Source organism: Panulirus ornatus, chromosome 19 (assembly GCF_036320965.1).
Source record: "Panulirus ornatus isolate Po-2019 chromosome 19, ASM3632096v1, whole genome shotgun sequence".
NCBI lineage: Eukaryota > Metazoa > Arthropoda > Malacostraca > Decapoda > Palinuridae > Panulirus > Panulirus ornatus.
The window spans coordinates 56,585,620-56,613,160 of record NC_092242.1 but is presented as its reverse complement, the minus strand read 5'-3'; the positions used below and the strand labels follow the sequence as shown (position 1 = coordinate 56,613,160).

At 39.8% G+C, this 27,541-nt stretch overlaps 1 protein-coding gene across 1 annotated transcript in view; it reads right to left on the bottom strand.

Annotated features, from left to right (window-relative positions):
- Window positions 1–289: 289 nt before the first annotated feature.
- The window catches only part of LOC139755523 (hemocytin-like), a 55,849-nt gene continuing 28,597 nt past the window's right edge, over window positions 290–27,541 (bottom strand). Inside the window, exons 5-6 of the mRNA XM_071673911.1 lie at window positions 27,020–27,318; window positions 290–1,010 (exon numbers count right to left, since the gene is read on the bottom strand). Of these exons, the coding sequence (XP_071530012.1) occupies window positions 27,063–27,318 (256 nt within the window). The 3' untranslated portion in view covers window positions 290–1,010; window positions 27,020–27,062. The remainder of the gene's footprint in view (window positions 1,011–27,019; window positions 27,319–27,541) is intronic.

Here is a 27,541-nt window from a genome sequence, read left to right as displayed (position 1 = left end):
AGTGTTAAAAAGTCTTCTATAATACCATGTATGGTAAATTCTTCCCAAAGAGTTTCTTATTAACTTTATGATCTGGATTTTTTAAATCAGAAAATGCTACATGTACTTTCTACAAATGAATATATTAAGAGTTATGAGCTATTTCACAAGCTAATTTATCTACACCTCAGTATCAAATGAGACCCAAAGAGAAATGAAACTTATAAGTTCAATCTATTCAAGGAACAAGACTATTCTAGAGCTACTGTCACAAACAAAGAGGGTGTCAATAATCAAGAAAAAATACTCGTGCAATCATGTTTCTTTATTAGCACAACACTCAATTTGCGTTCTGTTATTTTTGTATTTTTGTCAATGCTTTTATTTCTATATAACAATTTCTAAGAAAGCTATTTACAGGGTGAGCAATAGTCAATTAGATCACTCATCACAATAAATTTATGAAGCCAAACATAGTTCCCTCACCATTGCAAGAAACTTATAGCTCATCTTTCTGAAGGAATAAAGTTTAACAATGAATCATTGTGATCAATCTGCTGATGCTGCTGAAGATTTTAAATAATGTGCAGGGAACTGATGAATCTCTTCACTAAACATGTGTCATCAACAGGTCATAACAATCCTGAATATCACTTACATCTATGCTATTACTGAACATGGTATGTTGTAATGAACATAAGTGATGGTGATGGATTTGGTATTTTTGATATTTTCACAATATTGTTTTATGAACTTTACTTCTGGACAAAACTGTCATACTCATTAACGAATGGCTTTAGGCCTTTGTAATTTGAGTAGTCATCACCACACTTAAGGCATTCACACTCTACAATGTTGTCATAGGTAGGACTAGCAGTACTGCCTGAATCACACTGTAACTGGACTTGTATCTTCTCAAACCTGGAAGGTTTACAACAGAAGCATGTCGAGACATGTGATGCTTGTTTACCTGAAAAATACAAGCAAAGAAACATATAACAGAAGCACTGAAGTTTCAGTATTTATGGACTCTGGATGACTCAGATCCCTAATGAGAAACAAAGTAATTTTTGATGAAACTGACAGTCTTAAAAGTAACTTACAATAATCGTCCTTACTTTTACTGGTTTATATCATATAGCAGCAGGTTTGGATGGTATTGCAGTGGAATTTATTAAAAAAGGGGGTGACTGTATTGTTGACTGGTTGGTAAGGTTATTTAATGTATGTATGACTCACGGTGAGGTGCCTGAGGATTGGCGGAATGCGTGCATAGTGCCATTGTACAAAGGCAAAGGGGATAAGAGTGAGTGCTCAAATTACAGAGGTATAAGTTAAAGTTAAGAAAGTTGAGTAAATGTGAATAAGAGCAAGGTTATTAGGTACAGTAGGGTTGAGGGTCAAGTCAATTGGGAGGTGAGTTTGAATGGAGAAAAACTGGAGGAAGTGAAGTGTTTTAGATATCTGGGAGTGGATCTGGCAGCGGATGGAACCATGGAAGCGGAAGTGGATCATAGGCTGGGGGAGGGGGCGAAAATTCTGGGAGCCTTGAAGAATGTGTGGAAGTCGAGAACATTATCTCGGAAAGCAAAAATGAGTATGTTTGAAGGAATAGTGGTTCCAACAATGTTGTATGGTTGCGAGGCGTGGGCTATGGACAGAGTTGTGCGCAGGAGGATGGATATGCTGGAAATGAGATGTTTGAGGACAATGTGTGGTGTGAGGTGGTTTGATCGAGTAAGTAACGTAAGGGTAAGAGAGATGTGTGGAAATAAAAAGAGCGTGGTTGAGAGAGCAGAAGAGGGTGTTTTGAAATGGTTTGGGCACATGGAGAGAATGAGTGAGGAAAGATTGACCAAGAGGATATATGTGTCGGAGGTGGAGGCAACAAGGAGAAGTGGGAGACCAAATTGGAGGTGGAAAGATGGAGTGAAAAAGATTTTGAGTGATAGGGGCCTGAACATGCAGGAGGGTGAAAGGCGTGCAAGGAATACAGTGAATTGGAACAATGTGGTATACCGGGGTCAATGTGCTGTCAATGTATTGAACCAGGGCATGTGAAGCATCTGGGGTAAACCATGCAAAGTGTGTGGGGCCTGGATGTGGAAAGGGAGCTGTGGTTTTGGTGCATTATTACATGACAGCTAGAGACTGAGTGTGAATGAATGGGGCCTTTGTTGTCTTTTCCTAGCGCTACCTCGCACACATGAGGGGGGAGGGGGCTGTTATTCCATGTGTGGCCAGGTGGCGATGGGAATAAATAAAGGCAGATAGTATGAATTATGTACATGTGTATATATGTATATGTCTGTGTGTGTATATATATGTGTACACTGAGATGTATAGGTATGTATATTTGCGTGTGTGGACGTGAATGTATATACATGTGTATGCGGGTGGGTTGGGCCATTCTTTCATATGTTTTCTTGCGCTACCTTGCTAACGCGGGAGACAGCGACAAAGCAAAATAAATAAATAAAAAAAACACATGTATATACATCTATATACATGTTATATTTGTACTAATCTTTTTCAATAACATAAAAATGTAAAACTGTAGGGTATTAAAACTGAAAAACCTTTTCACTTCAAGAGAGTATCTGGCAAGCATGAAACATTCCTGGGACTATACAGATTGCCTCCACAAGATATTGATCAGACATCCAATCAGCTGCCCCTCTCAGCACATTAGCATCCAAAAGTCTCTCTTTTACATGCCTATCAATTAACACATAATCTAATAATGTCCTTTGACCATCTATCCTACACACATATGTATACTTGTGTATATTTCTCTTTTCAAACCAGATATTCCCAATCACCAGTCTTTTTTCAGCATACAAATCCACAGTGAATACCCCATGTACACCAATCATATCATCAACTGCCGCATTACTCATCTTTGCATTCAAAACACCCATTACTACTACCCAGTCTTGTGCATCAAAACTGCTGACACACTCTCTCAGCTGCTCACAAAACACTTGCCTCTCAAGATCTTTCTTTGCATGACCAGATGCATAAGCACCAATGATCACTTATCTCTCTCCATCCATTTTCAATTTTACTCATCAATCTAGAATTTACTTGCATTCTATCAAACACTCCCACAACTGCTTTAAGAGTAGTGCTTCTTCTTCCTTATCTCTTGTCCCCTCACCAACCCTTGGCTTTACTCTCTTTTCCAAACCATTCTTCCCCTTTACCCTTGAGCTTCATTTCACTCAGATCCAGAACATCCAGGTTCCTTTCCTCAAACATACTACCTATCTCTCCTTTCTTCTCATCTTGGTTACATCCACATGCAATCAGACACCCTAATCTGAGACTTTGGGGGGATGAGTCCAAAGGTTTTCTATGAAATCTGTTGGGCATATGGCATGAAACTGTCTCCTTTATTTCATTTTTAGCCAAAACTGTTTCATCAACCTCAAACCCTATCAAGAGATATTTGTAGACAATATCTATGGTCTGGACATGGCATAACATTCACCAATGGTATAAAAACAAGAGTTCATGTAAGATGTTGATGAGCTACTGCCAGAAAAAAACATAAAAAATAGATGTTAAAGGTCAAACGCTGAAAGCTCCCAATTTGGTGGCTGTGGAGAGGCAGTCAGTCTCCTCCAGAGGATTGAGAAAGTAAATTTGAAGTCTGGCATGTTACAAATGAAATCTAAATCCAGATATTGGGTCTTCAAAAGGATTCTCAAGAGGCTATAGCAATACCAGCTTTGTTCCGTGGCAATAAGGGCTAGACCAGAACTCTAAACAGAAAATGCAAATCACTTCCAAAGCATTAAGTTTTTCCAAGATGGCAAATGTATTTCACATCAATTGGTACTGACTAAAAACCAGGGCTGAGGCAGAGGTCCTGCAAAACTAAGGTTGCCTAGACACCCCCCCCCCCCCCCTAAAGTATAAACCCTACGTGTATGACAGCTGAAGGGGCCTCTGGCACCCAGCTGTTTTCTCGCTTGGGGCTAATCATTACTAAACCCCAAAATGCAGTATTTGTGAGGAACCTTTCCAAGACAAATGACTCTTGGAAAAGATAATTCTGGCTCTAATAATTTCAAGCCAAGGGCAGGGGATCTGTTTCACAACCCTTACTTTTAAAACTGAAGAAAACACAAAATAGAAATAATACACTAGTTATGGTGGTAAAACAACAATAATAACATAGGCACCACTACAAAAGCCTCTTCTATACTGAAAACTCTACAGAATGTGTCTAATCTGGATAAAGCATTTGCCTTCACATACCATACTCCATGGAAATAGGAAGCTTGAAGAAAGGGCCTCTGAACATAGGCAGAGATTCATATATTACTACTAACTTTATAAGAAACAAGAATACATTAGAGCAAAATTTTGCCAGAAGGCAGGGCTAGCACATAGAACTTAAGGCAGGAAAATCTAGAGTTATGAGGAATGAGTGCTGTGAGTTAAGTGTTGCCAAGCATTATGTGTGACAAAGAGGGATTGTATATTTTTGGACAAAATGCCAGTAGTCCACTTGTGGGTGAGACAAAGAAAAGATAGCTACCTGGCTTAAGGGAGTGCAACTTGGCAACGAATGAAGAGCTGGCTCACTATGCATCCATCACTAACCCTCCTGATACCTAGTCGGTGGTACTAGTAATATATTTATTTGGTTGGTGACTATTACCAATTACTACCTACCAAAATATGATTTACAGAATGGAAATATTATTCTGATTCAAAGAACCTGTCTAAATCAATAGATAATTCACTGGAAGGCCTACTAGGCAAGGTTCTTGTTTTCTACATTGTTTCATCTAAGACATTTCTCACTGCTCATTGGACAAACTGTCAGAGCAGAGAAACTTTAAAAACATAAAAATCCCATTATCTCACCATTTCAGTGGATTGCTTCATAATTACCATATATACTTGCCTTGGAATAGAGCACCAAGATTTTCTGTTACTTAAAAGCAATGAAGTTCTGCTAGGACCCCTCATGATTATGTAATTATTGTTGCACTGCCTAAGATAAATGAATTGCATATCTGAGAATAATCCAACTGAATATTTTTGACATGGGTGAAGGTTGGCTTACTTGCCAGTGCTGGCTACATTATGGTGAAACTGCTGGTTTATGGTAAAACCTATATGCAGCAGACTTTCATTCACAGAAGTTTTATAAAAACCAGCTAGTCAAGTGTAAGACATCACACTCATAAGAGATCTACTTATACAACATAAATAAGCAGCACTGAAAGCAATATAAAAATGATGCACAGGATAAGATTAATGACCATCCTGAGGTGCATTCTATAAAAACTGGAAGCAAGAAGGTATCAACCTCCTCTCACTGTGTACATAAGTGTTCTCCTTTTCACTGTTAGTACAGCACAGTGGTAGACACGAACACAGTGACTGTTGATAGGCAAAGCAACCTGAAATTGAGGAGTTGCCATCTAGTTTTGGGATCAAGCAATAGGGTAAATCTTTATTCACATAGCCTGGAGAGGTGTAAACTACTGCTCACTGGTATTTTGCAGTTATCTTTAGGGCCACTACATCACTGTATTTTGGTTTAAAACATAATCAAGGATCCAACATGATGTCAGGCAGAATATTTCAGCTTCAATCTACCTGCTTACCATAAGGTCACAAAAATACTGTATACTTTATGGGCATGTTTATGAGTAGGAAGAGAGGAAAGTGATTGGTTCTCAATGAATGTTGGTTTGCGGCAAGGGTGTGTGATGTCTCCATGCTTGTTTAATTGTTTATGGATGGGGTCGTTAGGGAGGTGAATGCAAGAGTTTTGGAGAGAGGGCAAGTTTGAAGTCTGTTGTGGATGAGAGGGCTTGGGAAGTGAGTCAGTTGTCGTTCGGTGACGATACAGCACTAGTGGCTGATTCAGGTGAGAAACTGCAGAAGCTGGTGACTGAGTTTGGTAAAGTGTGTGAAAGAAGAAAGCTGAGAGTAAATGTGAATAAGAGCAAGGTTATTAGGTACACTAGGGTTGAGGGACAAGTCAATTGGGAGGTAAGTTTGAATGGAGAAAAACATGAGGAAGTGAAAAGATTTAGATATCTGGGAGTGGATTTGGCAGCGGATGGAACCATGGAAGCAGAAGTGAGTCACAGGGTGGGGAGGGGGCGAAAGTTCTGGGAGCGTTGAAGAATGTGTGGAAGGCGAGAACATTATCTTGGAAAGCAAAAATGGGCATGTTTGAAGGAATAGTGGTTCCAACAATGGTGTATGGTTGCGAGGCATGGGCTATAGATAGGGTTGTGCGGAGGAGGGTGGATATGTTGGAAATGAGATGTTTGAGGGCAATATGTGGTGTGAGGTGGTTTGATTGAGTAAGTAATGAAAGGGTAAGAGTAATAAAAAGTAATAAATAAATAAATAAAAAGAGTGTGGTTGAGAGAGCAGAAGAGGGTGTATTGAAATGGTTTGGTCATATGGAGAGAATGAGTGAGGAAAGAATTGACAAAGAAGATATATGTGTCAGAGGTGGATGGAATGAGGAGAAAAGGGAGACCAAATTGGAGGTGGAAGGATGGGAGGGTGAAAGGCATGCAAGGAATAAAGTGAAATGGAGTGATGTGGTATACCAGGGTCGACGTACTGTCAATGGATTGAATCAGGGCATGTGAAGCATCTGGGATAAACCATGGAAAGTTTTGTGGGGCCTGGATGTGGAAAGGAAGCTGTGGTTTTGGTGCATTATACATGACAGCTAGAGACTGAGTGTCAATGAATGTGGCCTTTGTTGTCTTTTCCTAGCACTACCTCACACATGTGTGGGAGGAGGGGGGTAACATTTCATGTGTGGCAGGGTGGCGACAGGAATGAATAAAGGCAGCAAGTGTGAATTGTGTACATGTGTAAATGTGTATATGTCTGTGTATGTATATATATGTATATATATGTATATGTTGTAATGTATAGGTATGTATATGTGCATGTGTGGATGTGTATGTATATACATGTGTATGTGTTAGGCCATTCTTTTGTCTGTTTCCTTGTGCTACCTCGCTAATGTGGGAGACAGATATATATAATATATATATATATAATATATATATATATATTATATATATATATATAATATATATATATATAATATATATATATATTATATATATATGTAAAAAAAAAGCATTTCTCTTGACCATCTCTCCACATCCCATCACTTATCCTGCTTGTTGTATGATGCTATTTTTGCAGCAGCTACTCCATTAGTGTAACAATCTGTTCCTGATATCTCAAAGCCTCTTTAACTCCATACACAGACATGGTCATGATGATAAAGGACCATCTTCTGATCCTCTTTATCAATTTTCTGAAAACTGAATAAGTTGTTTCTCAAGATTTTTTAATTTTCAAAGAAAACCAATTGTCGTTTATGGCCTTAATCATTTTTTAAAATGAATACAATAAATGACCACCTAATAACTCATTTTAATAATTTTCTGAGCAAATGAAACCAGCTATATCTGACAAGATTTTCAAAATTTCAATGAACACCACTACAGGTTCAGAAGGTCTTATTAATTTTTGATCTCTTTCTCTTTATATCTCTGAAGACAGTTCCCTCTACAAACCCCCACATGGGGGTGGAAATGGGAAAGTTCTTCACATATCCTGTTCTTGCAAGCCTCCTCGCATACACTGTTCCATGCATTCTTCCACATTTCTCTCCCTCCAGTACTCTTCCATTCTATCTCCCCATGTCACCAACCCCTTTAATTATACTACCATACATTCTACTTTTAAACTCCCTCTACTGCATTCTTTCCACTGGCCCAAACCACCCCAAAATGTTATGTTTCATGCCTCAACCACTCTACAATTAATTCCCTTTGCATTCCCTGCCAAACCAAATCTCTCATACCACCCCCCCTCATTTCTTTCTTTATTCCATCTAGTCATACCATATTGCTCCTCTCAAATAACTTGACCTCTGTGATTCATCCCATGGCCTTGTTTCAGCTGCGTTGCTCAGGAATTGGGAGGACAATGTTGTCCCTTAATCCTCTCTTCATTTCCATACAACTCTATCCTTCATTATTCTATAAAGGGACCTTATGATTTCCTACTATGTACTGTTCTCTCCCTGATCTCCAAACTTACTCAAAATCATTCCCACATACCTAAATTCTGTTTACATCTTCCAGTCTTTGTCCTCCCCAGATCTATAAAAGTTTATCAGACATTCTTTTTTCACTACATAGGGCTTTGCAAACTCTATACTTACACTCTGTTTCCTTTCAAACATCATTTCTTTATTTTTAAACTTGCATTCAGTTGTTTATGCTACATACATCACAAAACACAATTACAACTTCTGTTACTTCTCTTCACTCTCAGCAAACACAGAATGATCTGCAAACATGTTCATCACTAGCCACCATAACTTACCACCACACATTCTCTTCACCCTTTTCCTTAGTTTTGCTTTTCCATCTCTCTTATCACTCCATGCTAAAAAGCTATGGTGACATCGTACAACCCTGCCTTGCACCCACATTTATATAAAATATTTCACTCACTCTCCATCCCTTCTACATATTCATTTGTTACTCTACAGAAGGCATTTGCTTCATCCAACAATTACCCCACTACCCTACATATCCTTGTCACATCCCAAAGGAACATTCTAGTTGACTATCATATGCTTTCTCCAATCCATAAAGCTGCATACATCTTCTTACCCTTTATCAGATACTTTTCCACAATCATTCTCACAGCAAAAATATGATCCAAACATACCTACCTTTCGTAAAACCCCCTTGTTCCTCACTTGGTATGTACTCAGTCACTTCCATCACTCTATCAGACTTGTTCCCCTACAACTGCTACATACATCCTTAGCACCTTTTTCTCTGAATTAAGGAACAGTAATGGGGGTCTATTTCATGTGTGGCAGGGTGGCGACAGAATGAATAAAGGCAGCAAGTGTGAATTGTGTACATGTGTAAATGTGTATATGTCTGTGTATGTATATATATGTATATGTTGTAATGTATAGGTATGTATATGTGCATGTGTGGATGTGTATGTATATACATGTGTATGGGGGTGGGTTGAGCCATTTCTTTCGTCTGTTTCCTTGCGCTACCTCGTAAATGCGGGAGACAGCGGCAAAAAAAATATATATATATATATGTGTATACTCATGGTGAGGTGCCTGAGGATTGGCGGAATGCGTGCATAGTGCCATTGTACAAAGGCAAGGGGGATAAGAGTGAGTGCTCAAATTACAGAGGTATAAGTTTGTTGAGTATTCCTGGTAAATTATATGGGAGGGTATTGATTGAGAGGGTGAAGGCATGTACAGAGCATCAGATTGGGGAAGAGCAGTGTGGTTTCAGAAGTGGTAGAGGATGTGTGGATCAGGTGTTTTGCTTTGAAGAATGTATGTGAGAAATACTTAGAAAAGCAAATGGATTTGTATGTAGCATTTATGGATCTGGAGAAGGCATATGATAGAGTTGATAGAGATGCTCTGTGGAAGGTATTAAGAATATATGGTGTGGGAGCAAGTTGTTAGAAGCAGTGAAAAGTTTTTATCGAGGATGTAAGGCATGTGTACGTGTAGGAAGAGAGGAAAGTGATTGGTTCTCAGTGAATGTAGGTTTGTGGCAGGGGTGTGTGATGTCTCCATGGTTGTTTAATTTGTTTATGGATGGGGTTGTTAGGGAGGTGAATGCAAGAGTTTTGGAAAGAGGGGCAAGTATGCAGTCTGTTGTGGATGAGAGGGCTTGGAAGTGAGTCAGTTGTTGTTCGCTGATGATACAGCGCTGGTGGCTGATTCATGTGAGAAACTGCAGAAGCTGGTGACTGAGTTTGGTAAAGTGTGTGAAAGAAGAAAGTTAAGAGTAAATGTGAATAAGAGCAAGGTTATTAGGTACAGTGGGGTTGAGGGTCAAGTCAATTGGGAGGTAAGTTTGAATGGAGAAAAACTGGAGGAAGTAAAGTGTTTTAGATATCTGGGAGTGGATTTGGCAGCGGATGGAACCATGGAAGCGGAAGTGGATCATAGGGTGGGGGAGGGGGCGAAAATTCTGGGAGCCTTGAAGAATGTGTGGAAGTCGAGAACATTATCTCGGAAAGCAAAAATGGATATGTTTGAAGGAATAGTGGTTCCAACAATGGTGTATGGTTGCGAGGCGTGGACTATTGATAGAGTTGTGCGCAGGAGGATGGATGTGCTGGAAATGAGATGTTTGAGGACAATGTGTGGTGTGAGGTGGTTTGATTGAGTAAGTAACGTAAGGGTAAGAGAGATGTGTGGAAATAAAAAGAGCGTGGTTGAGAGAGCAGAAGAGGGTGTTTTTGAAATGGTTTGGGCACATGGAGAGAATGAGTGAGGAAAGATTGACCAAGAGGATATATGTGTCGGAGGTGGAGGAACGAGGAGAAGTGGGAGACCAAATTGGAGTGGAAAGATGGAGTGAAAAAGATTTTGTGTGATCGGGGCCTGAACATGCAGGAGGGCAAAGGAGGGCAAAGAATAGAGTGAATTGGAGCGATGTGGTATACCGGGGTTGACGTGCTGTCAGTGAATTGAATCAGGGCATGTGAAGCGTCTGGGGTAAACCATGGAAAGCTGTGTAGGTATGTATATTTGCGTGTGTGGACGTATGTATATACATGTGTATGGGGGTGGGTTGGGCCATTTCTTTCGTCTGTTTCCTTGCGCTACCTCGTAAATGCGGGAGAACAGCGGCAAAAAAAATATATATATATAATATATATATATATAATATATATATATATATGGAGAGAGATGGGTGATTATTGGTGCATATGCACCTGGGCATGAGAAGAAAGATCATGAGAGGCAAGTATTTTGGGAGCAGCTGAATGAGTGTGTTAGTGGTTTTGATGCACGAGACCAGGTTATAGTGATGGGTGATTTGAATGCAAAGGTGAGTAATGTGGCAGTTGAGGGAATAATTGGTATACATGGGGGTGTTCAGTGTTGTGAAATGGAAAAAGGTGAGAACAATGGAAGTGAGGGGAGTGGGGGAGGAATGGGATGTATTTAGGGAATCAGTGATGGATTGCGCAAAAGATGCTTGTGGCATGGGAAGTGTGGGAGGTGGGTTGATTAGAAAGGGTAGTGAGTGGTGGGATGAAGAAGTAAGATTATTAGTGAAAGAGAAGACAGAGGCATTTGGACGATTTTTGCAGGGAAAAAATGCAATTGAGTGGGAGATGTATAAAAGAAAGAGGCTGGAGGTCAAGAGAAAGGTGAAATAGGTGAAAAAGAGGGCAAAGAATAGAGTGAATTGGAGCGATGTGGTATACCGGGGTTGACGTGCTGTCAGTGAATTGAATCAGGGCATGTGAAGCGTCTGGGGTAAACCATGGAAAGCTGTGTAGGTATGTATATTTGCGTGTGTGGACGTGTATGTATATACATGTGTATGGGGGTGGGTTGGGCCATTTCTTTCGTCTGTTTCCTTGCGCTACCTCGTAAATGCGGGAGACAGCGGCAAAAAAAATATATATATATATAATATATATATATTCCCTCAAAGGCCCAGTCCTCATCCTCTGTTCTTAACGCTTACCTCGCAAATGCGGGAAATGGCGATTAGTATAAAAAAAAAAAAAATATATATATATATTCCCTCAAAGGCCCAGTCCTCATCCTCTGTTCTTAACGCTACTCGCAAATGCGGGAAATGGCGAATCGTATGAAAAAAAAAAAAAAATATATATTATATATATATGTAAAAAAAAAGCATTTCTCTTGACCATCTCTCCACATCCCATCACTTATCCTGCTTGTTGTATGATGCTATTTTTGCAGCAGCTACTCCATTAGTGTAACAATCTGTTCCTGATATCTCAAAGCCTCTTTAACTCCATACACAGACATGGTCATGATGATAAAGGACCATCTTCTGATCCTCTTTATCAATTTTCTGAAAACTGAATAAGTTGTTTCTCAAGATTTTTTAATTTTCAAAGAAAACCAATTGTCGTTTATGGCCTTAATCATTTTTTAATGGTACAATATTGACCACCCCTAATAATCATTGATAATCATTTTCTGAGCAAATGAAACCAGCTATATCTGACAAGATTTTCAAAATTTCAATGAACACCACTACAGGTTCAGAAGGTCTTATTAATTTTTGATCTCTTTCTCTTTATATCTCTGAAGACAGTTCCCTCTACAAACCCCCTCTCATGGGGTGGAAATGGGAAAGTTCTTCACATATCCTGTTCTTGCAAGCCTCCTCGCATACACTGTTCCATGCATTCTTCCACATTTCTCTCCCTCCAGTACTCTTCCATTCTATCTCCCCATGTCACCAACCCCTTTAATTATACTACCATACATTCTACTTTTAAACTCCCTCTACTGCATTCTTTCCACTGGCCCAAACCACCCCAAAATGTTATGTTTCATGCCTCAACCACTCTACAATTAATTCCCTTTGCATTCCCTGCCAAACCAAATCTCTCATACCACCCCCCCTCATTTCTTTCTTTATTCCATCTAGTCATACCATATTGCTCCTCTCAAATAACTTGACCTCTGTGATTCATCCCATGGCCTTGTTTCAGCTGCGTTGCTCAGGAATTGGGAGGACAATGTTGTCCCTTAATCCTCTCTTCATTTCCATACAACTCTATCCTTCATTATTCTATAAAGGGACCTTATGATTTCCTACTATGTACTGTTCTCTCCCTGATCTCCAAACTTACTCAAAATCATTCCCACATACCTAAATTCTGTTTACATCTTCCAGTCTTTGTCCTCCCCAGATCTATAAAAGTTTATCAGACATTCTTTTTTCACTACATAGGGCTTTGCAAACTCTATACTTACACTCTGTTTCCTTTCAAACATCATTTCTTTATTTTTAAACTTGCATTCAGTTGTTTATGCTACATACATCACAAAACACAATTGACAACCTACTGTAACTTCTCTTCACTCTCAGCAAACACAGAATGATCTGCAAACATGTTCATCACTAGCCACCATAACTTACCACCACACTATATCTCTCACGCCCTTCCTTAGTTTTGCTTTTCCATCTCTCTTATCACTCCATGCTAAAAAGCTATGGTGACATCGTACAACCCTGCCTTGCACCCACATTTATATAAAATATTTCACTCACTCTCCATCCCTTCTACATATTCATTTGTTACTCTACAGAAGGCATTTGCTTCATCCAACAATTACCCCACTACCCTACATATCCTTGTCACATCCCAAAGGAACATTCTAGTTGACTATCATATGCTTTCTCCAATCCATAAAGCTGCATACATCTTCTTACCCTTTATCAGATACTTTTCCACAATCATTCTCACAGCAAAAATATGATCCAAACATACCTACCTTTCGTAAAACCCCCTTGTTCCTCACTTGGTATGTACTCAGTCACTTCCATCACTCTATCAGACTTGTTCCCCTACAACTGCTACATACATCCTTAGCACCTTTTTCTCTGAATTAAGGAACAGTAATGGGGGTCTATTTCATGTGTGGCAGGGTGGCGACAGAATGAATAAAGGCAGCAAGTGTGAATTGTGTACATGTGTAAATGTGTATATGTCTGTGTATGTATATATATGTATATATATGTATATATATGTATATATATGTATATATATGTATATATATGTATATATATGTATATATATGTATATATATGTATATATATGTATATATATGTATATATATGTATATATATGTATATATATGTATATATATGTATATATATGTATATATATGTATATATATGTATATATATGTATATATATGTATATGTTGTAATGTATAGGTATGTATATGTGCATGTGTGGATGTGTATGTATATACATGTGTATGGGGGTGGGTTGGGCCATTTCTTTCGTCTGTTTCCTTGCGCTACCTCGTAAATGCGGGAGACAGCGGCAAAAAAAATATATATATATATATTATATATATATATATAATATATATATATAATATATATATATATATGTGTATACTCATGGTGAGGTGCCTGAGGATTGGCGGAATGCGTGCATAGTGCCATTGTACAAAGGCAAAGGGGATAAGAATGAGTGCTCAAATTATAAAGGTATAAGTTTGTTGAGTATTCCTGGGAAATTATATGGGAGGGTATTGATTGAGAGGGTGAAGGCATGTACAGAGCATCAGATGGGGAAGAGCAGTGTGTTTGTTTCAGAAGTGGTAGAGGATGTGTGGATCAGGTGTTTTGCTTTGAAGAATGTATGTGAGAAATACTTAGAAAAGCAAATGGATTTGTATGTAGCATTTATGGATCTGGAGAAGGCATATGATAGAGTTGATAGAGATGCTCTGTGGAAGGTATTAAGAATATATATATAATATATATATATATATATATATAATATAATATATATATATATATATATATATATATATATATATGTGTATGACTCATGGTGAGGTGCCTGAGGATTGGCGGAATGCGTGCATAGTGCCATTGTACAAAGGCAAAGGGGATAAGAGTGAGTGCTCAAATTACAGAGGTATAAGTTTGTTGAGTATTCCTGGTAAATTATATGAGAGGATATTGATTGAGAGGGTGAAGGCATGTACAGAGCATCAGATGGGGGAAGAGCAGTGTGGTTTCAGAAGTGGTAGAGGATGTGTGGATCAGGTTTTGCTTGAAGAATGTATGTGAGAAATACTTAGAAAAGCAAATGGATTTGTATGTAGCATTTATGGATCTGGAGAAGGCATATGATAGAGTTGATAGAGATGCTCTGTGGAAGGTATTAAGAATATATGGTGTGGGAGCAAGTTGTTAGAAGCAGTGAAAAGTTTTTATCGAGGATGTAAGGCATGTGTACGTGTAGGAAGAGAGGAAAGTGATTGGTTCTCAGTGAATGTAGGTTTGCGGTTGGGGTGTGTGATGTCTCCATGGTTGTTTAATTTGTTTATGGATGGGGTTGTTAGGGAGGTGAATGCAAGAGTTTTGGAAAGAGGGTAAGTATGAAGTCTGTTGGGGATGAGATGGCTTGGGAAGTGAGTCAGTTGTTGTTCGCTGATGATACAGCGCTGGTGGCTGATTCAGGTGAGAAACTGCAGAAGCTGGTGACTGAGTTTGGTAAAGTGTGTGAAAGAAGAAAGTTAAGAGTAAATGTGAATAAGAGCAAGGTTATTAGGTACAGTGGGGTTGAGGGTCAATTCAATTGGGAGGTGAGTTTGAATGGAGAAAAACTGGAGGAAGTAAAGTGTTTTAGATATCTGGGAGTGGATCTGGCAGCGGATGGAACCATGGAAGCGGAAGTGGATCATAGGGTGGGGGAGGGGGCGAAAAATTTCTGGGAGCCTTGAAGAATGTGTGGAAGTCGAGAACATTATCTCGGAAAGCAAAAATGGATATGTTTGAAGGAATAGTGGTTCCAACAATGTTGTATGGTTGCGAGGCGTGGACTATTGATAGAGTTGTGCGCAGGAGGATGGATGTGCTGGAAATGAGATGTTTGAGGACAATGTGTGGTGTGAGGTGGTTTGATTGAGTAAGTAACGTAAGGGTAAGAGAGATGTGTGGAAATGAAAAGAGCGTGGTTGAGAGAGCAGAAGAGGGTGTTTTGAAATGGTTTGGTCACATGGAGAGAATGAGTGAGGAAAGATTGACCAAGAGGATATATGTGTCGGAGGTGGAGGAACGAGGAGAAGTGGGAGACCAAATTGGAGGTGGAAAGATGGAGTGAAAAAGATTTTGTGTGATCGGGGCCTGAACATGCAGGAGGGCAAAGGAGGGCAAAGAATAGAGTGAATTGGAGCGATGTGGTATACCGGGGTTGACGTGCTGTCAGTGGATTGAATCAAGCATGTGTATGGGGGTGGGTTGGGCCATTTCTTTCGTCTGTTTCCTTGCGCTACCTCGTAAATGCGGGAGACAGCGGCAAAAAAAAAAAATATATATATATATATATATATAAATATGTAAAAAAAAAGCATTTCTCTTGACCATCTCTCCACATCCCATCACTTATCCTGCTTGTTGTATGATGCTATTTTTGCAGCAGCTACTCCATTAGTGTAACAATCTGTTCCTGATATCTCAAAGCCTCTTTAACCCATACACAGACAGGGTCATGAGGGATAAAGGACCATCTTTTAAACCTTTTTAAATTCAATTTTTCGGAAAACTAAAAAAGTTTTTCTCAAGTTTTTAATTTTTTTAAAAGAAAACCCTTGCCCGTTTTTTGGCCCTTTAATAAATTTTTTAAATTTAATAAAAATAAATGACCACCTAAAACTTTTTTAAAAAATTTTTTTCTGGGGGCAAAAGGGGGAAACCAGCTAATCTACAAGATTTTAAAAAATTTCAATGAAAAACCCACTACGGGTTCAAAAAGGGGTCTTTTTAAATTTTTGATCTCTTTCCCCCCTTAAAATCTCTGATACAGTTCCCTCTCCAAACCCCCACGGGGGGGAAATGGGAAAGTTCTTCACATATCCTGTTCTTGCAACCCTCCCCAAAATAAAACTTTTCCCATGCATTTTTCCCACTTTTCTCTCCCCCCCATACTTTTTTTCCATTCTATCTCCCCCATGCCCACCAACCCCTTTTAAAAATTATACTACCCAAAACATTCTACTTTTAAACTCCCCTACTGCATTCTTTCCACGGGCCCCAAACCACCCCAAAATTTTAAATGTTTCATGCCTCAACCACCCCTACAATTAATTCCCTTTGCTTTCCCCCTCCCCAAACCAAATCCTCATACCACCCCCCCCCCTTTCTTTTTTTTATTCATCTAGCCCAAAACCACATGCCCTCCCCCTTGACCCTCTGTATTCTTTTCCTATGTCCATGCCCTTTCTAGTAAACCCCAAAATTTTGCTCCTCTCAAATAACTTGACCTCGGGTGATTCATCCCAGGGCCCTTTGGGGTTTCAGCTGCGTTCCTCGGGAATTTGGGGGAGGAAAATTTTTTGTCCCCTTAATCCTCTCTTCATTTCCATAAAAACTCTATCCTTCTTACCCCTATAAAGGGACCTTATGTTTTTCCTACTAGTACGTTCTCCCCCTGATTTTCCCAAACTTACTCAAAATCTTTCCCCCACAAAACCAAAATTTCTTTTTCCCCTCTTCCAGTCTTTGCCCCTCCCCAGTTTCAATAAAAGTTTTTTCAGACTTTCTTTTTTCACTCCCATAGGGCTTTGCAAACTCTTTTCTTACACCTGTTTCCTTTAAAACATCATTTTTTATTTTTAAACTTGAAATTCAGTTGTTTATGTTTACATACTCACAAAACAAATTCCCAACCCTTAACTTCCTTTCAACTTTTACCCAAACCACAAAAAGATCGGGCAAACATTTCATCACTAGCCACCATAACTTACCACCACACTTTTAATCTTTTCACCCCTTTTCCTTTAGTTTTGTTTTTCCATCTCCCCTTATCATTTCCAAAATGCTAAAAAACTATGGTGACATCGTACAACCCGCCTTTCACCCCCCAAATTTTTATAAAATAATTTTCACTCAAATCTCCATCCATTCTTACAAATTTATTTTTTTACTCCCACAGAAGGAAATTTTCTTCATCCAACAATTACCCCACTAAACCCCACATAACCCTTTTCACATCCCAAAAGGGAAAATTTTAGTTGACAAACATAGGGGTTTCCCCCAGAACCAAGGGAAAAACTGGGAAAAACATCTTCTTACCCTTTATCAATACTTTTCCACAATCATTCTCACAGCAAAAATATGATCCAAACAACCCCACCTTTCGTAAAACCCCCTTGTTTTCCCCACTTGGTATGTACTCAGTCACTTCCCATCACTCTATCAGACTTTTTCCCCCACAACTGCTACATACATCCTTAGCACCTTTTTCTCTGAATTAAGGAACAGTAATGGGGGTCTATTTCATGTGTGGGGAGGGGAGCGACGGGGAAGGGGTGAAGGCAAAAATGAAAATATACATTGGAAATAAAGGGATGGCCGTGAAGTAAATGTATGTATTCCCCTGGTAGAATGTGGGAAAGGGATGGGGGTTTATGAAAAATATATATGCATAAAGTGGTTGGTCCATTTTTTGGGCTGTTTCCATGTGCTACCTTTTCCCGAGCGGGGAAAAAGCGGTTAAGTACAATAATCATAATTATTTTTTATTCATTTATCTATCAATTCATTTATTATACTTTAAACGCTGGTTTTCCCCGCTTTAGCGAGGAAGCAAACAAGAACAGAGAACGGGGCCCTTTTTAGGGGACAACCTCCTTACCCCCTTCCTGTTTCCCTTTTTTCTAAAAAAATAAAAACTGGAGGAGAGGGTTTCCCCCACCCACCCCACCCCTTTTTGTCGCCTTCAAGACATGCAGGGGTATGTAGGAGATATTCTTTTTTCCCTTTTCCCAAAAGAAATGTTGGGGGGAAGAAGTCGTGAGAGTAAGTGAGCTTTAAAAGGGGAAATTGTGTGAGGAATACCAAAAGAGATTGACGGGAAAATGGCAAAAGGTGAGAAACAAGTGACTTGAAGGGAGGTCGGGGAGGGAAAGGGGAAAAAATTTAAGGGGAAGGGGAGTGATGGCTTGTCCAAAAAATCATGTTGGCATGACGAAGGTGGGAGATGGGGAGATAAGAAAGGGTTTTTGAAATGGTGGGGTGAAGAAGTAAGGGGAAATTTGCAAAAAAAAGCAAAGAGATGCAAAAATTGGAAATTTCTTTTTAAGGGAAATGCCCAAAGACTGAAAGATGTTTTTAAAAAAAAACAGCAGAGGCCCAAAAGGGAAAGTGCAAAAGTTGAAAAAAAAAGGGGGAAATAAAAGTTGGGAGTGAGAGAATATCATTGAATTTTTTAATAAAAAGAATTTTGGGAAGGAAAGGGAAATAAAAGGCGTAACACAATAAAAAACAAATCGAAAACCGGGAAAGGGGGTGAAATTGGGGAAGTATAACAGGTTTGATAAGTGGGGAAAAGGGGATGGAGTAAGTATTTTTGAAGGGTTGTTTTAATGGGGTTTGATGATCAGAGTAGCAGATATAGGGTGTTTTGGGTGTTTTTTGGTGTGCAAAGTGAGAGGGGGTTTTGGGGAAAATGTTGGTAAAAGGGAGGTATAAAGTTTTGCGAAGAGAAACCGGAAAGGCAGGGGTTTGGATGGTTTTGCAGTGGAATTTATAAAAAAGGGGTGACTGTTTTTTGATGGTTGGTGGGGTTATTAATGTATGATGGGCCATGGTGAGGTGCCTGAGGATTGGCGGAATGCGTGCATAGTCCCTTGTACAAAGGCAAAGGGGGGATAAGGTGAGTGCTCAAATTATAAAGGTATAAGTTTGTTGAGTATTCCTGGGAAATTATATGGGAGGGTATTGATTGAGAGGGTGAAGGCATGTACAGAGCATCAGATTGGGGAAGAGCAGTGTGGTTTCAGAAGTGGTAGAGGATGTGTGGATCAGGTGTTTGCTTTGAAGAATGTATGTGAGAAATACTTAGAAAAGCAAATGGATTTGTATGTAGCATTTATGGATCTGGAGAAGGCATATGATAGAGTTGATAGAGATGCTCTGTGGAAGGTATTAAGAATATGTATATATATATATATATATATATATATATATATATATATATATATATATATATATTTTTTTTTTTTTTTTTTTTTTTTTTTTATACTTTGTCGCTGTCTCCCGCGTTTGCGAGGTAGCGCAAGGAAACAGACGAAAGAAATGGCCCAACCCCCCCCCCCCATACACATGTACATACACACGTCCACACACGCAAATATACATACCTACACAGCTTTCCATGGTTTACCCCAGACGCTTCACATGCCTTGCTTCAATCCACTGACAGCACGTCAACCCCTGTATACCACATGACTCCACTTCACTCTATTTCTTGCCCTCCTTTCACCCTCCTGCATGTTCAGGCCCCGATCACACAAAATCTTTTTCACTCCATCTTTCCACCTCCAATTTGGTCTCCCTCTTCTCCTCGTTCCCTCCACCTCCGACACATATATCCTCTTGGTCAATCTCTCCTCACTCATTCTCTCCATGTGCCCAAACCATTTCAAAACACCCTCTTCTGCTCTCTCAACCACGCTCTTTTTATTTCCACACATCTCTCTTACCCTTACGTTACTTACTCGATCAAACCACCTCACACCACACATTGTCCTCAAACATCTCATTTCCAGCACATCCATCCTCCTGCGCACATCTCTATCCATAGCCCACGCCTCGCAACCATACAACATTGTTGGAACCACTATTCCCTCAAACATACCCATATATATATATATATATATGTGTATGACTCATGGTGAGGTGCCTGAGGATTGGTGGAATGCGTGCATAGTGCCATTGTACAAAGGCAAAGGGGATAAGAATGAGTGCTCAAATTACAGAGGTATAAGTTTGTTGAGTATTCCTGGCAAATTATATGGGAGGGTATTGATTGAGAGGGTGAAGGCATGTACAGAGCATCAGATTGGGGAAGAGCAGTGTGGTTTCAGAAGTGGTAGAGGATGTGTGGATCAGGTGTTTGCTTTGAAGAATGTATGTGAGAAATACTTAGAAAAGCAAATGGATTTGTATGTAGCATTATGGATCTGGAGAAGGCATATGATAGAGTTGATAGAGATGCTCTGTGGAAGGTATTAAGAATATATGGTGTGGGAGGCAAGTTGTTAGAAGCAGTGAAAAGTTTTTATCGAGGATGTAAGGCATGTGTACGTGTAGGAAGAGAGGAAAGTGATTGGTTCTCAGTGAATGTAGGTTTGTGGCAGGGGTGTGTGATGTCTCCATGGTTGTTTAATTTGTTTATGGATGGGGTTGTTAGGGAGGTGAATGCAAGAGTTTTGGAAAGAGGGGCAAGTATGAAGTCTGTTGGGGATGAGAGAGCTTGGGAAGTGAGTCAGTTGTTGTTCGCTGATGATACAGCGCTGGTGGCTGATTCATGTGAGAAACTGCAGAAGCTGGTGACTGAGTTTGGTAAAGTGTGTGAAAGAAGAAAGTTAAGAGTAAATGTGAATAAGAGCAAGGTTATTAGGTACAGTAGGGTTGAGGGTCAATTCAATTGGGAGGTGAGTTTGAATGGAGAAAAACTGGAGGAAGTGAAGTGTTTTAGATATCTGGGAGTGGATCTGGCAGCGGATGGAACCATGGAAGCGGAAGTGGATCATAGGGTGGGGGAGGGGGCGAAAATTCTGGGAGCCTTGAAGAATGTGTGGAAGTCGAGAACATTATCTCGGAAAGCAAAAATGGATATGTTTGAAGGAATAGTGGTTCCAACAATGTTGTATGGTTGCGAGGCGTGGACTATGGATAGAGTTGTGCGCAGGAGGATGGATGTGCTGGAAATGAGATGTTTGAGGACAATGTGTGGTGTGAGGTGGTTTGATCGAGTAAGTAACGTAAGGGTAAGAGAGATGTGTGGAAATGAAAAGAGCGTGGTTGAGAGAGCAGAAGAGGGTGTTTTGAAATGGTTTGGTCACATGGAGAGAATGAGTGAGGAAAGATTGACCAAGAGGATATATGTGTCGGAGGTGGAGGGAACGAGGAGAAGAGGGAGACCAAACTGGAGGTGGAAAGATGGAGTGAAAAAGATTTTGTGTGATCGGGGCCTGAACATGCAGGAGGGCAAAGGAGGGCAAAGAATAGAGTGAATTGGAGCGATGTGGTATACCGGGGTTGACGTGCTGTCAGTGGATTGAATCAAGGCATGTGTATGGGGGTGGGTTGGGCCATTTCTTTCGTCTGTTTCCTTGCGCTACCTCGCAAACGTGGGAGACAGCGGCAAAAAAAAAATATATATATATATATATATATATATATATGTAAAAAAAAAGCATTTCTCTTGACCATCTCTCCACATCCCATCACTTATCCTGCTTGTTGTATGATGCTATTTTTGCAGCAGCTACTCCATTAGTGTAACAATCTGTTCCTGATATCTCAAAGCCTCTTTAACTCCATACACAGACATGGTCATGATGATAAAGGACCATCTTCTGATCCTCTTTATCAATTTTCTGAAAACTGAATAAGTTGTTTCTCAAGATTTTTTAATTTTCAAAGAAAACCAATTGTCGTTTATGGCCTTAATCATTTTTTAATGAATACAATAAATGACCACCTAATACTCATTTTAATCATTTTCTGAGCAAATGAACCAGCTATATCTGACAAGATTTTCAAAATTTCAATGAACACCACTACAGGTTCAGAAGGTCTTATTAATTTTTGATCTCTTTCTCTTTATATCTCTGATGACAGTTCCCTCTACAAACCCCCATCATGGGGGTGGAAATGGGAAACTTCTTCACATATCCTGTTCTTGCAAGCCTCCCTCGCATACACTGTTCCATGCATTCTTCCACATTTCTCTCCCTCCAGTACTCTTCCATTCTATCTCCCCATGTCACCAACCCCTTTAATTATACTACCATACATTCTACTTTTAAACTCCCTCTACTGCATTCTTTCCACTGGCCCAAACCACCCCAAAATGTTATGTTTCATGCACTCAACCACTCTACAATTAATTCCCTTTGCATTCCCTGCCAAACCAAATCTCTCATACACACCCCCCTCATTTCTTTCTTTATTCCATCTAGTCATACCACATGCTCCTCTCCTTGACCTCTGTGATTCATCCTATGTCCATGCCCATCTAGTCATACCATATGCTCCTCTCAAATAACTTGACCTCTGTGATTCATCCCATGGCCTTGTTTCAGCTGCGTTGCTCAGGATTGGGAGGACAATGTTGTCCCTTAATCCTCTCTTCATTTCCATACAACTCTATCCTTCATTATTCTATAAAGGGACCTTATGATTTTCCTACTATGTACTGTTCTCTCCCTGATCTCCAAACTTACTCAAAATCATTCCCACATACCTAAATTCTGTTACCTCTTCCAGTCTTTGTCCTCCCCAGATCTATAAAAGTTTATCAGACTTTCTTTTTTCACTACATAGGGCTTTGCAAACTCTATACTTACACTCTGTTTCCTTTCAAACATCATTTCTTTATTTTTAAACTTGCATTCAGTTGTTTATGCTTACATACATCACAAAACACAATTACAACCTTCTGTAACTTCTCTTCACTCTCAGCAAACACAGAATGATCTGCAAACATGTTCATCACTAGCCACCATAACTTACCACCACACTATATCTCTTCACCCCTTTCCTTAGTTTTGCTTTTCATCTCTCTTATCACTCCATGCTAAAAAGCTATGGTGACATCGTACAACCCTGCCTTGCACCCACATTTATATAAAATATTTCACTCAACTCTCCATCCATTCTTACATATTCATTTGTTACTCTACAGAAGGCATTTGCTTCATCCAACAATTACCCCACTACCCTACATATCCTTGTCACATCCCAAAGGAACATTCTAGTTGACTATCATATGCTTTCTCCAGATCCATGAAAGCTGCATACATCTTCTTACCCTTTATCAGATACTTTTCCACAATCATTCTCACAGCAAAAATATGATCCAAACATACCTACCTTTCGTAAAACCCCCTTGTTCCTCACTTGGTATGTACTCAGTCACTTCCATCACTCTATCAGACTTGTTCCCCTACAACTGCTACATACATCCTTAGCACCTTTTTCTCTGAATTAAGGAACAGTAATGGGGGTCTATTTCATGTGTGGCAGGGTAGCGACGGGAATGGATGAAGGCAGTATGAATATATACATGTGTATATATGTATGTGTCCGTGTATGTATATGTATGTATACACTGGTATGTATATGTGCATGTATGGGTGTTTATGAATATAGATATCTGGGAGTGGATCTGTCAGCGGATGGAACCATGGAAGCGGAAGTGGATCATAGGGTGGGGGAGGGGGCGAAAATTTTGGGAGCCTTGAAAAATGTGTGGAAGTCGAGAACATTATCTCGGAAAGCAAAAATGGGTATGTTTGAGGGAATAGTGGTTCCAACAATGTTGTATGGTTGCGAGGCGTGGGCTATGGATAGAGATGTGCGCAGGAGGATGGATGTGCTGGAAATGAGATGTTTGAGGACAATGTGTGGTGTGAGGTGGTTTGATCGAGTAAGTAACGTAAGGGTAAGAGAGATGTGTGGAAATAAAAAGAGCGTGGTTGAGAGAGCAGAAGAGGGTGTTTTGAAATGGTTTGGGCACATGGAGAGAATGAGTGAGGAGAGATTGACCAAGAGGATATATGTGTCGGAGGTGGAGGGAACGAGGAGAAGAGGGAGACCAAATTGGAGGTGGAAAGATGGAGTGAAAAAGATTTTGTGTGATCGGGGCCTGAACATGCAGGAGGGTGAAAGGAGGGCAAAAAATAGAGTGAATTGGAGTCATGTGGTATACAGGGGTTGACGTGCTGTCAGTGGATTGAAGCAAGGCATGTGAAGCGTCTGGGGTAAACCATGGAAAGCTGTGTAGGTATGTATATTTGCGTGTGTGGACGTGTGTATGTACATGTGTATGGGGGGGGGGGTTGGGCCATTTCTTTCGTCTGTTTCCTTGCGCTACCTCGCAAACGCGGGAGACAGCGACAAAGTATAAAAAAAAAAAAAAAAAAAAAAAAAAATATATGCATATAAGTGGTTGGTCCATTTTTGGTCTGTTTCCATGTGCTACCTCGCTGATGCGGGAAACAGCGGTTAAGTACAATAATCATAATTATTTTTTATTCATTTATCTATCTATTCATTTATTATACTTAATCGCTGTTTCCCGCTTTAGCGAGGAAGCATCAAGAACAGAGAACGGAGCCTTTGAGGGGACATCCTCACTTAGCCCCCTTCTCTGTTCCTTCTTTCTAAAAAGTAAAAACTGGAGGAGAGGATTTCCAGCCACCCACTCCCACCCCTTTTAGTCGCCTTCTATGACATGCAGGGAATATGTAGGAGATATTCTTTCTCCTCTATCCCAGAGAGAATGTTGGGGAGAAGATAGTCGTGAGAGTAAGTGAGCTTGAAAAGGAGACTTGTGTGAGGAAGTACCAGAAGAGATTGACTGTAGAATGGCAAAAGGTGAGAGCAAGTGACTTGAAGGGAGTCGGGGAGGAATGGAATATATTTAGGGAAGCAGTGATGGCTTGTGCAAAAGATGCATGTGGCATGACGAAGGTGGGAGATGGGCAGATAAGAAAGGGTTGTGAGTGGTGGGATGAAGAAGTAAGGTTATTAGCAAAAGAGCAAAGAGATGCATTTGGAAGATACTTGTAGGGTAGTGCAAATGACTGAGAGATGTATGAAAAAAAGCAGCAGGAGGCCAAGAGGAAAGTGCAAGAGTTGAAAAAAAGAGGGCAAATGAGAGTTGGAGTGAGAGAATATCATTGAATTTTTGAATAAAAAGAAGTTTTGGAAGGAGGTAAATAATGTGCGTAACACAATAGAACAAATCGAAACCGGTGAAGGGGGTGAAATGGGTAAGTAGTAACAGGTTGTGATGAAGTGAGAAGGAGATGGAGTAAGTATTTTGAAGGATTGTTGAATGTGTTTGATGATCAGAGTAGCAGATATAGGGTGTTTTGGATGTTTTTGGTGTGCAAAGTGAGAGGGTCAGGGAGAATGGCTTGGTAAAGAGGGTGGAGGTAGTGAAAGCTTTGCAGATGATGAAATCTGGAAAGGCAGTGGGTTTGGATGGTATTGCAGTGGAATTTATCAAAAAAGGAGGTGACTGTGCTGTTGATTGGTTGGTAGGGATATTCAATGTATGCATGGGCCATGGTGAAGTGCCTGAGGATTGGCAGAATGCATGTATAGTGCTATTGTACAAAGGCAAAGGGGATAAAGGTGAATGTTCAAACTGCAGAGGCATAAGTTTGTTAAGTATTCCTGGGAAATTATATGGGAGGGTATTGATTGAGAGGGTGAAGGCATGTACAGAGCATCAGATGGGGAAAACAGTGTGGTTTCAGAAGAGGTAGATGATGTGTGAATCAGGTGTTGGTATGAGAAAAACAGATGGATTTGTATGTAGCATTTATGGATCTGGAGAATGAATATGATAAGCTTGATAGAGATGCTTTGTGGAAGGTTGTAAGAGTATATGTGTGGGAGGTAAGTAGCTAGAAGCAGTGAAAAGTTTTTTACCAAGGATGTAAGGCATGTGTACGAGTAGGAAAAGAGGAGAGTGATTGGTTCCCACATCCACCCTCTTTTGCACAACCCTATCTATATCCCATGCCTCGCAACCATATAACATTGTTGAAACCACTATTCCTTCAAATATACCCATTTTTGCTTTCTGAGATAATGTTCTCACCTTCCACACATTCTTCAATGCTCCCAGAACTTCTGCCCCCTCCCCCACCCTATGACTCACTTCTGCTTCCATGGCTCCATCCGCTGCCAAATCCACTCCCAGATATCTAAAACACTTCACTGAAGATGTTTCTAAAAGTTCTTGCACCTCAAGGGTGTACAGCTTCCAGTACCAGGGAAATGGAGATTTCTTTATAATGAGAAGTTTTTCAATGAGACTCTACTCCTACAGATTTAGTCTTGCCAAAGATAGCTTTTCAAATGCTTTATAACCTCTTGAGGTTTAACCAACACTTGGTTGCATTGCTCACAACAGTTGGAGAGAAGATTTGGGCAGATGCGGCCTTTCTTTGTCTGTTCCTAGCACTGTCTTGCAATGTTATTAGCACTAACTTGTTGATGCAGGTAACGACAAAAAAGTATGAAAGACAAAAAAAAAGATTTAGAGAAGACTTGATCACAATCTTTAATTTTCAAACAATCTTTGCTACATGCATAAATAAAGCAATCAGAAACCATGACATGAAAGAAGGCAAAAAAAACTTGTCAGAGAAGTATCATAGTATAAGAGTATTATAGTATCAAAGTATTTATAAAGGATCAGATAATGAATGGAAAAGGCTAAGTAGTGAAGCTGCAAATAATGACAGTACGGGGAATATTATGTGCTTTTATGACAATAAGGAGAATATTATGTGCTTTTATGACAGTAGAAGAGTTTCAAGAGATAGAACCCCATGACATAGAAATCCCTCTCTATATTGTACAGGTACTGGTAGTTACATATTAATAAAATCAAAGACTTTGTTGCCTCCAAGATCTTAGCAATTCTTTATAAAGGACATGTCACTTACCTTTTTCTGGCTGTGTGATGTTACACAGCTTGCAGCAACCTAACTCATCCATGTAAGTCTCTTCTTCTGGACACTCAAGATCAAAATATGGACACTCCTTCTTGGAAACAACAGTAGTAAGAATACCATTACGTGTTTCACAACTATATTCATAGCAAACATCTTCATTTTCCCAGCGTTCACCAACAGCATACGTTTTCCCATCTTCGGCACAGTTCGTCTTGAGGCACTTCCCACAGCATCCTTGGCTGATAGAAATTATTAATTTATTTATTTACCATATTCTGTTGCTGTCTCCTGTGTTAGCGAGGTAGCGCAAGGAAAGAGAAAAAAGAATGGCCCAACCCATTCACATACATATGTATATACATACACGTCCACACACGCACATATACATACCTATACATTTCAACATATATATACATACACACACACATACATACATTCACAAGTACATAATTCATACTGTCT